The following is a 15,523-nucleotide window of genomic DNA, read 5'->3' as shown; positions in this document are numbered from 1 at the left end:
AAACTATTTTGACATTTCCCCCACTATTCGTCCACCAAACAACCAACTCCCATTGTAGTTGGGAAAGGTGAATTTTGGTTGAGCCCAACATGAAATTTTTGGTGAATAAAGAAACGTCTTTTCTTAAGCTCAACATAAATCTAACAGTAATATAACGTTTTGGTAGAAAACTGATTCCACCGATTGATCCATCGATGAATTTAAAAACGCTCTCGATATTTACCACTTTTACAATGGAGCATTTTCGATTGCGTCAAAGAATGACCTTGACGACCAAAATTATTGCTCGCGACTGTAGATATGTATAAGTACACCACAAAATGTTTAGACATAAATATTCAAAAAAAGAATTTTCTGCAAATGAATTTTTCACTGTCAAAACTTGCGTGCATTTCACCTCTTCCTTGATTTTTCAACAAGCTATTGAACTCCTGTTAAAGATATTTAACATTTTGCAAGGTTATTAGTTATGTACCCAAAATCTACGCAAGCAACCAACTTCTTTAAGAATACACAAAGGCACTTGTTGCTGCAGTCCAAATGTTCACCAACAACGTCACTGAGAAGAAAATTGTCTATATTTTGAAAGATGTAGTCACCTGTTTCCAGACAGATTAGCAAGAGCCACTTCTCTCGGAGTTGCATTAGCATATACAGGCTTTAGAAAACATTTAATTCAACAACGTGATTATTTGTCAACTGCATAAAATTGAAAGTTTTTTGCAAAAATTTGTTACTGCTTAATAACCGCACGACAACGAAGTCATAATTTTGCATTTTTTTTGTTTTCTTTATTTTTCGTTTCTAAATTATATCAACTAAAAATATACTTAAAACTATTAGAAAAATGTTTTATTTTATTTTTACAAAAATAAGAATACATTTGTTTGCTTTCAATGTGGTTGTTTTTTTATTAGCATTGGCAACTTCACTGCAATAGATTTAGTTGGCCGTTGGTATTAAACTGTTACCACTTACAGATTGAACTTCTCGACGTGGAGGCGCTTTGCAACGAACGTGAAATGAAAGCTTTGGCAGAAATCGTCAACTCGTGCCTCAGTATTCACGAGAGCCTAGCAATCGAGATAACCAGTCATTTAGGGTAAATAATGTATTTCATTATTAATAAAAATACAACTAATGTAAAAACCCTTAAAAATCATCACAGATCTCATAATTCATACAAAATTTTAGCTCTTATATAATATATAAAATATGTACATCCATTCTATTACCTAAGATTATTCAACATTATTTGTCTCTTTGTCAGTGTCTTTGTAAAAAATCGCTTAGACACAAAATCGCAACAAACAGTGCGAAGGAACTTAATTTTGAAATAAGATTGCCCCTCGAGAAAATACATATATGACGTAAAATTAAAAAACTGAGCACAGCCTTCAAGTTTCCCAAAAATTGTACATATCATACAATGTGCACGCCAGACAGCAAATCATTCACCCCATTGATTCTGTTGTGCTCCATGTCCCCCTGCTCGATCTGCTCTTTGAGTCTCTCCAACTCCCTGATCCCCGACACCGTCATTTCGTACTTGTGAGCGACCAGCGACCTATAAAAATGTATTGCGAAAGCCAGAAACACAAACAAAATGGGCACGAGAACGACGCTAGCCGACCACGCTGCAGTTTCGTTGATGTCGTAAAACTTGACCCAACAAAGAATGGCGATCTCGGCCAAGAACAACAACAAACCGAGCAGAGTGGAGAACGCCCACGCAGTCTCAATGTACCAGTGCAGCCTCTCGTGGGGCGACTCGTGCACGAGCCCTATAGCGTCCAAACTGCAGATCGCCTCGATATTGGGCAAAATACAAGTGCTTATCATCAAGGCTAACATGTGTACGGCCACCAGCAAAGTGGTGATCACCGCGAAAACCACCAGAACCGTGCTGGGAATGGTCATCGGCGTGTTGAGTTGCAGCTCGACCATGGCCACCATCGCGAACCCGGACAGCAGGGCGGAGGTCTTGCTGGACGCTTTGAGTTTGGCGCGGCTCAAGTGCAGCTTCCTCCAGGAGAGGTACTGCGAGGTGTGGAGGTCGTCCCCTGACTGAGACATCTTGCACTGGAACAGAAGGGTCAAACCAGTCCAGACAGTCTGCGAATGTACCTTGTGGTTCCTCTTGTAGAGCTGTGTGGTGTTGGCGTCCAAGATCTTGCTTTTGAAGGATTTGCCCAGATCTAGGCCCCCAGTGTTGGTGCTCCACACCGACATGAGTTACTCCGCTCCTTCAATATAAAATATCAAAATAAAATATTGTTTCGATTATTTCGCAAAACAAATAAACAAACAATTCATAATCCGCGGTATCCTTGGCGCCTAATCGCAAAATGTTTAATTTGAAGTTTTGTCGCCGCTGAGATAACAAGTGGGTCGACACAAAATCATTACAAAATCTCAATCTAGCCAAATATTTACCATTTTATTATCAGCACCGCTCAAGTTCATTATCAACAGTTGTAATGTAATTTCCGCGAAACAAACAGTTACTGCAACCACCTGCTCTGACACTTCTTTCGTTCGCACAACACTAATGATCTAACCAAATACCAAACCGTTCGACGTTGGCCTCCTCTACGTCTACACTCGATAACAAACAATTGCGGTTATAAACGACGCGTCATGAGGCGATTTTTTCGGTCGATATCGGAAGACGTCGTGCGTGCCGACCCTTGCGGTTCAGGGGTGCCGACGAATTTTTTTCTAGACGTGTAACGAAGTATCAGGGACGGCACACACTCGAGGTAATTAGCTGTTGCAAGCTATCAAACACTAAACTTTCATAAAAATAAACAAAAACTTGTTTCTTCGCAAAGTGTTGAATCTTTAACGTCTGATTAACACCATCTCGTGCAGCTTTAGTTTGTGGAAATATTAAAAATAAAAGAACAAAAATAAACCGAGATTTTTGTCATTGATGCGAATTGTTTCACAATAAAATTGAGAACGGGGATATTTTTGTAAGGACGAGTGTCAAGTTTAAACAAAGTTATAACGAATTAGAATTTACGGTGAATGAACTGATTTTTTTTCTTACTAAGAATTGATTAAGTACTCTTTATTGGAATTCGGTAGTTTCCGGATTTAAATCTGGAGGATGTCCTCGGAAAAGCTTCAGAGAAACATAAACCATAAATCAGTTGAATTATTTTTTCAATAGAGTTCAAAAGAAAACATATTTTTCTGATAAATAATGATTAATGAGTTCTTTGACGTTGTAGTCTTCGTAGATTCCAGGTACGAAATATTCAAAATTAAATTAAGTGTTGTTTTAAAGTCTGATTTATTTGACAGAAGTAATAAACAGATTAGGTGAAAATTAGATGTTTTCTTTTAGATATTACCGGCTGTAAACCATTTTAATCCGATTAGTGTTATCTCAAAGGTGCATGTGATACACTTCTTCACTTTAAACAAATTAAATAAATATTTTAATATCTTGTTGGTGTTTCATATCTCAGTCTTATCAACAAACAGACGAAATACATGAGTTATAGTTCTTTGTCTTTTATTTGTAAGTACGTACGATATTTTTGCGAAATCCATCTCTTAGGAAACAAAAGTGTCAAAAATTAAAAAAAAATCTGTTGGCATTTATTTTAGTTTCTTAATGGGTATAATTATAAATTTCCGAATAAAACGTTTTAATTTACAATCGCAAATCCATGTCCGTTTTTCTACTTTAGAGAACCAAATACAAATGAACAAGTTTACCGACAGTTTTCAAAAACTCACAATTATTTAATTGAACATATAATCTGTTTCAAAATCAAAAATCCACCAACACTGCATTCTACCTCAAAAATACAACCGACAACGTCGCCAACTTTTGTTTTTAGTGTCTGCAAGTGTCAGAAAAAAATGGGGTTACGAAAGAAAATTGTTGAGAGTCGTTTCGGGCGTAGTTCATAGTGTTTTTTTATTCTCATTTTATTATTGCACTCAAAAGGTATGATAATGGTAGCTATATCACCTTTTTGTACATAATAATTATTTTGTGTTACGTAAATAAACTCAACAATTCAAAGTCAAATTTTGGTGGGAGGTTGGGCCAACCCAAAAAATGAATCTTATTCTAGGGATTTCTTTTTTTCTGCCAACATAATTCAACAGGTGGTGGATTTTTGATTTTGAAACAGATTATAGTGATAGTGGCAAGGTGACAAGTAAAAAAACACAACCTAACTTTTTGTAGATCAATCGTCAAGTCAAATCAAGTTGTAATCTGAAATACATACGAACATACGTTCCAGTTACACTACACAAATCTTTGAATTGTGAAACTGTCTAAGATAACATTTTGTCCTATTTTATTTTGGTTAACGATCGGTGGACAAATAAAACTGGGACACTTAAAATTTAATCTTGTAAATCAGACCGTTGAATTGTCAATATATTTGTCAGTGTCTATATAATATGTCTTACTAAAGTTAACCTATTTGTGATAAAGTCGTAATTAAACGATGCAAATTTGTAAATTTTGACTTATGTGATTGTCATTTTTGTCCCAGTTTCATCCATTGACTGTACTCTCGTGTCAAAAATGGATTACTCCCTAGAATTCGAACTTTTAGGGAAATAACGTTTTTCATGTTGTGTGTAACTAGAATTTTCAAAAGTTATTTTGAATGCCTAAGGTTGGTTACTTTGAATTGAGAAATTAAATCCAAATAAATATGCCGCCAGTAACCAAAATTGATTGTGAAACGAAAAATCATCTATCACTTAGCGAGAAATTAGTCATTTGCAACTGTTACAATTAATTTGCTGTCTTACATTTTTGGGATATCTTTTGTTTGTCACCAGAAACCACATAGCCTCCAACCTAACCAAATTTATGGCAACCTAGTAACGAATATCCTTAAATCCTAGGGAGTAATCCATTTTTGACACGAGAGTATCTACCTAATATGTTTTTACAAAATTTAATTGTTCTGCATCACAAGATTTAAAAAAAAATGTGAATTGGACAATAATTTACTAACACGCAGTTGGCTATTATTTATTGTCGTATTATTTTAGACTTCATTTAGTTTTTATTTCTGTAGTCTGTATTATCCGTTCACGATTATTTCAAATTCGGACTGTCTATGAAAATCTGACATTTTAGTTGGCAATATTGTGATTTGGCATAATAAATCTATTTTAGGTTATAATTGAATTACACTGATTCAATTAGGGAATTGACAACAAGACGAATATTTAATAACGAAACGTCATATGACAGGACCTGACGCCAATCTAACAAAAAAATATCGTGGCCTCCTGCGTGTTTAAAATAATCGTGAACGGCATATAGTATTTGCGATAAAACCCTTTTTTCATTGTAAAAAAAAAAATTGAAATTTAGAAGGCATAATCTTAAATTTCCGACGTAAGTACGAAATGGCCGAATCATTTTTTATAAAATAAAATAAATGTGAAATCTGACTTTGATAGTGTTTTATTAATAAAGTAATAAAGCAATCCGGATTTTTTTTCTTACAATCTCACCTACGGGACAATGTAGATTTTGATTATACAAAAGTTGGCATTTAAATTAGGATAATAACGGAATAAATCATCATCTACGAACAAAGCACGGTGCGATCAATTAAAAAATAAATCGAATCGGCGTGTTACCTATGGCAACCCATGCTATAGCATAGGCTCCCAAGCAAACTCGATTTATTTTTTAAATGATCGCTCGGTAGTATAATCTGTTTCAGAATCAAAAATCCACCACCTGTTGAATTATGTTGGCAGAAAAAAGAAATCCCTAGAAAAAGTTTAATTTTTTGGGTTGCTCAACCTCCCGCCAAAATTTGACATTGAACTGTTGAGTTTATTTACGAAACACAATAGTATATAACGGTATTAGGCCGATATGGGTTATATAACAGACATCGTTGAGGTATTGTAAAATCGAGGCGGAGCCGAGATTTTATAATCAACCGAGTCTGTTATATCCATATCGGCCGTATGTTGTTTTATAGTTTTCTTTATACCAATAATACTTAACATTTAACAATGATTTATTTGTAAGACTGACATTTCTCTTTACTTCAAAAATTAAATTTAGTTGTCATCTGTGCCGTAACCGTAGCAACGGTAGCAAAAATAACGGCCTCGGTCTGATAATTTTGAATAACGGCCTAGTCTGTTATAGGCATCATATCAATCAAGCATTGAGTACAGATAAATCCTAATAACAGTATGGTATAAAGAAAAATAATTATTATGTACAAAAAGGTTTTAGCTATCATATAGGTACTTTTTGAATAAAATAATAAAATGAGAATAAAAAAAACACGATGAACTACGACCAAAACGACTGTCCAACAGTTTTCTCTCATAACCCCACTTTTTTCTGACACTTACAGACACACTGAAAACAAAAGTCGGCGACGTTGTCGGATGTATTTTCGAGGTAGAATGCGCTGTTGGTGGATTTTTGATTTTGAAACAGATTATAGTAGCATTTTTATGGTAGTATTTTAAAATGACGGAAATTATCAAACGGTGGTAAAATTAGATTTACAAGTGTCTCCAATAAGTCGTCGGCACCTTACAAATCCAGGACCCTACCGCCAGTTATGATTTACAGCTGGTTGTTTGCGGTAAGCGACCATTGTCAATCAAAAATTATGACCCATCGGGGGTCGTCGTAATAAATTACTCACATTTTGGTACCAAAAATTATTAAGTCAATTAATTTGATTAATGTGGTATTTTCAATCCTGGGGGTCGATAAAAAAATTTTTTAGCGTCCTGACGCCATTTGGAGCGTCTGTTTGAAATAAAACATTCATGTTGTAGTACTTTCAGTGTACAGTTGCGGCCGTTGAAAACTCAGACACTTTGACAACGCCAAACTTTTAGCTTTGTAAATGGTATTGAAAGTGACGTTTCTCAAAATGTCACTCAAACATTATCCACATTAATTTCTCTCGCAATGGCTCTTATACTCACACCGTCCCTCAGTCAAACACATTTTTGCAAATCAGATAATTGCGGCATTTCAAAAGTTACGCGCGATTCTGACCTAATATGTCAAATACTGACACTGACTTTATAATCCTTGATGAAAATCCTGTTTACGCTAATCAAATTTCGGAATTTATACAGAGTGTTTAAATCTTTCCTGTCTGAGATTTCAACGGCCGCAACTGTACATTATTGACCGCAAAATTCAATTTTTTAGGATGATTAGAAATATGTTTTTTTGTTCGACAATGTTCAGAATTTGAGAATTTTCTCCTGTGTGAACGGATTTTGATAAATGTCACAACTTGTCAAAACGAAACGTCAAGCTAATTTTAATAATTTTTAAGCGATTTGGAGCCTTTAAGGGGCTCGTCGAACAAAAAACCTTGTATTCAACTCGTTCGTGTGTAAATTGGGCTCGTTTCACTCGCGTTTTAAACTGGCCCACTCGCGCCATAAAGAGCCCAATTTACACACGAACTCGTTAAATAAACTACCGTGTGAGCAACAATTACTGATTGAGTTGGCAATAAATTCTGATGACTTTTATGTCATGTTCCAACGAAAAAACCATTTTATTAATAAAAGATTACAAAAACCACGACGTTTAAATTTGAAATGTATACTAGCTGCCAATAATGTCAATAAAACAAACCGAAATAGGTACAATTCACTGCCTTGAAAATTTAATGTAAAATTTTTTATTGCCAACTGAAACAGTTATTGTTGCTCACCCTGTACTATTATTGAGAATATGCTGTACGATGTCCACCCTGTATATTTTATTACCAAATTACTCGTTTTATGGTGACCGATTACTGGTAGTGACGATACTCTAAATCATACATGATTTAATAATAACAAAAAATGTGATTATTCAATGGTTCAACAGTGGAAAAAGATAAAAGCGATTTATAAAAATAAAGAGAGTCTAGACTTAACTCTATTTGTTTATTTCTAATTCACATTAAACAGTAAGAATTAGTCAATTTGAGTTGTTTATTTTACTTGTAACCAATTTTGTAATAAATCATTTAAAACTCCTAATCGTTTAACTACTGTCTTCAAATATAATTAACTGACGCCAGCTTCGTTACGGTGTCTTCAAAACAGATTATTGATGGTTTGTTTTTCGTAACATGTACAACATTTTAAAATATTTTTAATTTTGTGTGTCAATTTCTAATTATATTAGACTTCAGTAACAGCAGTACGCGATAAATAATGATAACATTTTTTTACCAATCATATTTGAAATGGCAATGGCCAATATCTGTTTCCGTTTGTTTTCAATTTTTAATAAAATACACTCAATTCTTGTGATTATGAAATTTGATGAAAAGATTTTAGAAAAGTTTGTCCCATTTCATTCTACACAACCGGTTGCAATCCACTTTAATCGCTCTTTAATACAAAAAAGAAAAACTTGTAAGTACTGAAATATCAAATTTTTTAAGTACATACTACCTAATTTATAACAAATTAAATACAGGGTGTAATCTAAATACACGGAATAATTTTAAACACGCGGTACTGGCTTCATGTAGAACTCGGAAAAAATATTTAAAAAATTGTATGTCAAAAAATAAATTGACATTTAATTTTTGAGGTACAGTTTTTTATTGTTGCTTTTAGTCTTCTACGTTGTTCCACAACCTCGTAGGTAAAATTTCGGCACATTTTTAAAATACACCCTTGTACAAAGTTTAATTTAATACTGTGTTTTTTTCGAACACTAAACTATTTATAGCACATTTACCTCAGATAACGTTATCAAAAGAAATTTCCTGGCAGCAATTAATTATTCTCGTTTGATAATTAAAAGAATGTTTCTCATTTTAATACACAGGTTTTGCATTTTATATCTGTAGGGGAAGACGGAACAGAGAGGAACCTTGGGGTAGGTGTAGAACACCTAAAATTAGATTTTAAAAAACTGTTAAGGTCTGCTATGAACCAACGCAACGTTCGCATATCTTTTCATAAATTGAAGAATGAAAAATTTCAGAAACATTTCGCGCCGAAATAGCCGGCAATTTTTATGACAACGTTCAGCAAATTTTAAGAAAAACTGTTGAATTATTTCCAGAAAACGGAAGTACTGAAAGAGAAACCGGTAGCGAAAGACTAAATAAAAGAATACCGAAGGTAATAGATAACGCGAGGTAAATTATGGAAGCAACTCAATCCACATCCATTTGTTAGGCAAATAACGAAATAAGTTAAGACATATGATTTTTTGTTACAAGAAGAAGAAGAACTATTTTAATTTGGCAGTCTTTCATTTTTATTCCAGTTCCAGAGGTTTCTTGTATTTTGGGTTGCATACAACGAAATTTTCATCGTAAGTCTCTCGTGAATAACCTGTATATGCTCCACTCACAGAAAGTTACTTTTAATCATTCCTTTCTTCTATAAATATAAACTATTTGTAGTAAATTTACCGATCACATAACGTTATCAAGAAAACTTTCCTGGCACATTTTTACGTAGAAGTATGTAGGAATAAATTCATTACATTCCAACTCAAGAGACAAACACGAGATATGAAAAAAATTCTGGGGATTATAGATTTAGGAAAAAAAACTCATTAATTTCAGAAGTGTGGTATGAAAATTTATTGCTGTGGGGTGATAAAGAAATGACGATATTACTGTTAGATTTCCGCTTGTCACAAATACTTTTCTTCGTCTTTGTATAATTTTTTCGACTTATTATTAGATAGTTTTGTATTGCTATGTATTGTTTTAATTGTCAAAAAGACCAACAACATTTTGTATAATTTTTTCCTGTCATTTTGTTGTTTGTTATATTTTTGTTGTTAGAATTTTGATTTTAATGCAATTAAAAAAACATTTCAAAATCTTTATTTCAAGCGTAAATTAAGTGCTTTATAATGTGGACTGCATGCGTGTGCATTTAGTCACTAAACAATTCAGCTGTTAACAACGCCGCAAAAAGTCACTGCACATGATAAGCGTAAAATGTGTAAGCAAATTTGTGGTCGACACGTAATAATAAAAATCTGACTCAAAATTAACCATAATTCCAAATTAAATTTGTCACAGACGTACATTGCATGGACTACACGTGTTTTCTATTTCTGACAAGACCGAATACCGGTGGACCCTCGTCGAAGCGGTGGAATAAACTCGAAAAAATTAATTCGACGAAAATACGCGTCGCAAAAGCCTACTCGTCCTAAAATCTTTAAAACGTCCATCACCGCTTGGCAAATTTGTTCAACTTTGCCTAGAAATAGACGTCCCGTTATAGGTATCGTCTATCTGAGGCGCGGTGTAGTTATTTTAATTATTTGTTTAAGTTTATGATGCACAATCCCGAGCCAATTAAATTTTTAAAATGCTTTTTGGCATTGTTACATAGTCTGCGACTGTTATTCGCTATCACTCCTCTATTTTTATGTCAATGACAAATGTAAATAAATTCACAGCTTGCTCTTGATACAACGGACGAACCTCTCGTTTTTGCCTTTGCGGTTTCGAACATCAAACGCAAACTGACGTTTTTGTAAATATTTGCGCGAAATTTCGAGGTAAATTTACTGTTTCCGCAACAGGTACCGGTAATTCACTTTGTACGAATTACCTTTGCAACAACGCCTCTTTAATGACCACATGCTTACGGATTTCGTGATGCCACTATGTAATTTTTTACAACTTCTGCATGCGCTCAAACCAATTTGTAAGTAACAATAGAACACGGTTTATGGGCGACCTCCAGTGGAAATAATAATAGTGCCGCTTAATGTGTCTTTTATACACTTTTTGAAAATATGTGCCACGGACTTCAATGTTAATTTTTACTATCAATGTCATTTACAAAAATGAAAATTCAACATTATATCCAAGACATTTATACAACTTTATATTCGTCAATAACTTTTTAGTGTTTTAATGTTTTCGTTTTTGTTGCTTTAAGTATCTCAAAATAATGATTAAAGCAAAATGGTAAACATTTTACTAGAACTTCTCAAATTGTAAAAGCCTGTTGTTAGCCGAACGAACTTCGTTATCTTTTAAAAAATGTTCACAAATGTTTTACAATACCTAACGTTAAAGTTATTTTGAAAAATATTATTATATTTGCGTCATTGTCTTGACTTTACTGTTATTTTTTTGTACCATTTTTTAAATTACAAATTACTAAATATTTCTTATCGTATCACGTTTTTGAACGATTTTAAATAAATATTTTTTACTAAATCGCTTTTTTGTATTTTTTACTAGAGCATAATTATTTCATTAGTTATTATTCTTATTATACGCTCTGTGATCATTGCCGAAACAATGAAATTCTTCCATCTCTACAGCATTTCTTTTTGAAAACTGTAATATTATAGTTATCATCATTAAAAAAATTATTGTACAATGCAAGTCCACACAATAAAAATGTGCGTCAATGGTAATGCACTTCTGGTTTTTATTAACGTTTACATTTTTAGGTTTAATAAAACTATATTGTTAAACCGCCAAGTCACCTAAACATCCGGAATTCCTGATTGATTTGGTGTTTTGTTCATAAAATATATTCATTTCACGGCCCTGAAATTGTTTTTGCATTTTTTTTCTCATCAGCGTTGGTAGCCAGAGTGGATGATTCTAAAGCGAACAAATTTGTTACGTGCAGACTGCTTGTCCTGCTATAACAAAATGTGACTAAACCTTATAGGAAAAAATAATTATTTCGCAATGTTTTTAGATGTGAACAAAAGCTGTTTGCATCGGGTGTTCATTTGAATTTCCGGTCAAAGTTGGCGTTGAAGTGTCGATTGTGAACGCACCACTCGTGTAAAAACACAAACAACGCAAAACTGAGGTAAGAATTAAGCAGCTGATGGGTTCCCAATTGACATTTCAACGCCAACTTTGACCGGACATTTAAATGAACACCCGATACTAACCTAAAAAAAAATGTAAAACAAAATAATAAAATCTCTTTACAATAAATGTGACTTGTTTATTAACGATGTAGCGAATCGAAAATTTTTGTATAATCGAACATTATAAAGGACCACGCGCATGTGAATCTTTTCCGATTATTTTTATTTTTTTACGACTTGTTTAAATGATAAATATGATCATTATGTAGTTGTTTTACCTTGAGTTCAGTGAAGAGTATATAATAGAAATTGTTTGAATCTAATAGATAGAGAGGTGACTTGAGAAAACGAGATTATTATGGCAGATACTACTATTCGGCGGAAAAATAAATGAATAAAGTTTTTTCTTTATTGTTTTTGTTGGACTTGATTCCTACACGTCGTTTTTGAAATCCTAAATTTAACCACAACGCAAATCAATTTTATAACTGTGAAGCGTAATAACTAACCGTATTGAAACGATAAAAATTAAAACGATTAATAGCATAAAACATAAATTTAAGAAAGGTATTTTTATAAAATATTTTTTCACTTTATACATTTTGTACAATTTCGTTAAAATTTGAAAACCAGTTGCTAATGAAGATTAAGAGCGATTCGTAAATTGACTCATGATCACTGATCAGCGGAATTCTTATAATGCTATGAAACGTTTATTAGGAGAAATCAATATTTGAAAAAATAGTTTTTAATTTTTGGAAACGAATTGTAATGAGTTGCAAGTAAATTTTGTGTTTATTTTCTTGATATTTAGATAATTACTTACATGTGATTTTACAATCTTTTGACTAAGACTGTACGTGAAAGTAAACAAAAGCACACTGAATTTCAATTTTCATTGATTTCTGTTAAAGTTCTTAACGTAACTGTAGTAAAACGTGCGATATGAGTGTAATGTTGCATATCGACGTCAATTATATGCATTTTGTTCACTTTTATTGAAATTAAAACAGATACATAACCTCAAAAACCGTGTTTTTCCACATGCAATTCAAACATTAATTTTCACACCCAGAAAAATTTGCTGTCCTTACATGTGTTACAATTAAACACTCAATTTGTCAGGATTCAAAAAACAAAACTCAGACCTCTTAATAATTCACTATATTAAGGACTCTTGGAAATCAGTACAAGTTACCAGATCTTAGGTCAAAACAAGAGTGTCCAAAAAACTAACTAAAATCGCATTTATACATCCCCTTTCTTACATCTGGCATCCATCTATCACCTCACTCACTCAACGTCCACACCAAATGCACAAACCACATGCACCCGCAAAAGACCACAACGGTCATATCAGTCCCAGCAAATTTACACACTAACCATAAAACAACACATGTCAACTGTTTCTAACACCTATGGGAAACGCAGAGGGCTGTCTTAGATCTGTCGACAAGTGTGACTAATGGACATTTGCCCTCGTTTCGCATAAGTGAAAACTACCACGGTCCTAACAAAACAAAAAAAAAGGAACTTATGTCTAATTAATCCATTTTTCAACATCTGTAACACATGTATGAATGCAATTAATGCTCCAGTAGTGGTTCTTACTTTTCCTGCTTCTTTTTTTTCATATGTAAACCAACTACATATTTGCTTAGGACACTGTTTTTTATAGTTCTAACAACAGTAAAAAATGAATTCTAATATCTTTAGGTCGGTATTAAAACCTTTCTTCTTGTTCTGTTATTCTTTCCTGCAAACTACCAAGGCACCTGATATGCTACACACATTCTGTTGTGTAAAACCTGAACTGAAATGATCTTCTAGACGCACAAATTTATTTGCATTTATGAACTAAGTATTTTATTTTCAAGGCACTTGCCTTCGAAAAACTGGGTCCTTGGTGCGAAGAAACTAGATCTTTTATCATCAGCTCTAAGTTGGTTAAAGAAACTGGCAACGTCAGAGCAAAACAATTTCTTCGTCAAAGATTTTCTTTGGCCATTCAACGGGGCAATGCAACAAGCATTCGCGGCACCCTTCCTCATAGCACCTCATTGGATGAAATTTTTTTAATTTAATTTTTACATTCCTTTAAAATTTTGTTCTTGGTTAAATTTTTATTTTTCATGTGTTATTATATTACAATCTATTTTGATTGAAATAAAGCAAAAAAGTATTAAAAACCTGTAGAAATACTAGAAATAGGAGATCTTGATTATTTTTATTCACTTGTTGTGGTTAAAAAAAATGACTAGAAATTAAAGATGAAAAAAATATGAAAGAATTTTTATTAACCACATACCTTTGTGTTTTTAATAGCCACTTTGTTTTGTGACCACCGCTTCAATCAAAGACATGAGGTATATTGCCCTAGCCTGTTCGCCTGTTCCAAACGGAAACTTTTGAATGGCACGTTAGACACTTTTCAATCACTTCAAATGTTTGAACAATTATGCAATAATAAAAAAAAAACATTTAATTGTAAACAGAAAACACCCGGATGCTTTAATAATGAACGGTGTTAATAAGCGAAAAAACAAACGACACTCGAAAATTCGTGAGTATTATCGTTACTTAAGTTACGCAACGCTTGCCGATGAATATTTTTAAAATTCGGCCCGCCGTAAGTTTTGTTGTTGTCAGTGTGTTTTAATTTTTGCGAACTGAAATGTTTGCAGGTACTAGGTCTAAAAAAAGCAAGTTTACATTTTACCGCGACCGGTGAATCGGTGGCAAATTTAGAAATCCGCAAATTTCGCATGTGACTTACCACAATTCGTGGTGTAAATATAAGCGGACTCGCTGTGAATCGGGTGTTGGAAGCACGTTTGAAAAACCAACTTCAACATAACAACGCAACGCAATGGGCTGTTTTACTGACCACAAGTCGACTTCTCCCACCAAAACGCGATACAGAACTCTGGTCGTCTACGGTGACGATGTCCACCAGTTCGAATCTCCACGGGATTATTATACTTAACGATAATTATTAACCTTGCGAACCCGCTAATTATCTGTGCGGTACTTCTCCACTCGATCTTTGAGCAGCAATTTTTTCTTAATTTTTATATCGGTTATACATATTAAAAAAAAAAATGGTTTTGTGATTTTTTTACATTTCTGTGAGCGTAGCTTAAAATATTTCAGAAAACACTGAAATTCAAATAACATATCTGATTTGATGCAACCTGAAATACATTTTGTCCAAGGAGAGATCTATTTTTACTAATATCGGGAATTTTAAGATGTATTGGAATAATGTTCCTCCAAAATTATTTGCTTGCAAAGTGAAATTTTTCATGAAAGTTAATTTTTAATACTGTAACTATACATTAAAAATTACAATTTTCCAAAAATATATTTAAAAAGGGAGGGAGTGCAATTCAAGTCGACATTTTTCACCGGCATTATTATATTGTATTATCCTGTTCACGTTGGATTGAACATCAGTGGTGCAAATTGCACACATTTGGCATTAAACGTTGTTCACGTTGAGTTGACAATTTCAAGGTCAAATAATTTAATTTTTTGGCTCTGTAATTATGTTTTGTAAATAGTGACATGCTCAATCCAACGTGAACGATGTTTACCTGCATGTTACTATTTACAAAACATAATTACTGAGCGAAAAAATTAAATTATTTGACCTTGAAATTGTCAACTCAACGTGAACCTTTCATATGAGTTGTC

General features: G+C 33.3%; 2 protein-coding genes across 5 annotated transcripts in view; one reads left to right on the top strand and one right to left on the bottom strand.

The window, feature by feature from the left end:
• Window positions 1-15,523, top strand: part of LOC138125960 (SEC14-like protein 2) — a 49,643-nt gene that overhangs the window by 9,728 nt on the left and 24,392 nt on the right. The gene's annotated exons all lie outside the window — the stretch shown is intronic.
• LOC138125967 (calcium release-activated calcium channel protein 1-like) lies at window positions 838-14,776 on the bottom strand. Of its 4 annotated transcripts, none has more exons than XM_069041561.1 (3): window positions 14,604-14,771; window positions 2,128-2,246; window positions 838-2,082 (listed from the first exon to the last, which is right to left on the bottom strand). In XM_069041561.1, exons 2-3 carry the CDS (start codon window positions 2,230-2,232, stop codon window positions 1,423-1,425), a joined length of 765 nt encoding a protein of 254 aa, XP_068897662.1. In that variant the 5' UTR covers window positions 2,233-2,246; window positions 14,604-14,771; the 3' UTR covers window positions 838-1,422. The 4 variants fall into 4 exon arrangements, with proteins under 4 accessions (XP_068897662.1, XP_068897661.1, XP_068897660.1 ...); XM_069041560.1 differs by lacking the exon at window positions 14,604-14,771 and adding an exon at window positions 2,437-2,628; XM_069041559.1 differs by having other exon boundaries at window positions 838-2,246; window positions 14,604-14,776.

Source organism: Tenebrio molitor, chromosome 3, assembly GCF_963966145.1.
Source record: "Tenebrio molitor chromosome 3, icTenMoli1.1, whole genome shotgun sequence".
Lineage (NCBI taxonomy): Eukaryota > Metazoa > Arthropoda > Insecta > Coleoptera > Tenebrionidae > Tenebrio > Tenebrio molitor.
This window is presented reverse-complemented; position numbering and strand designations above follow the sequence as displayed.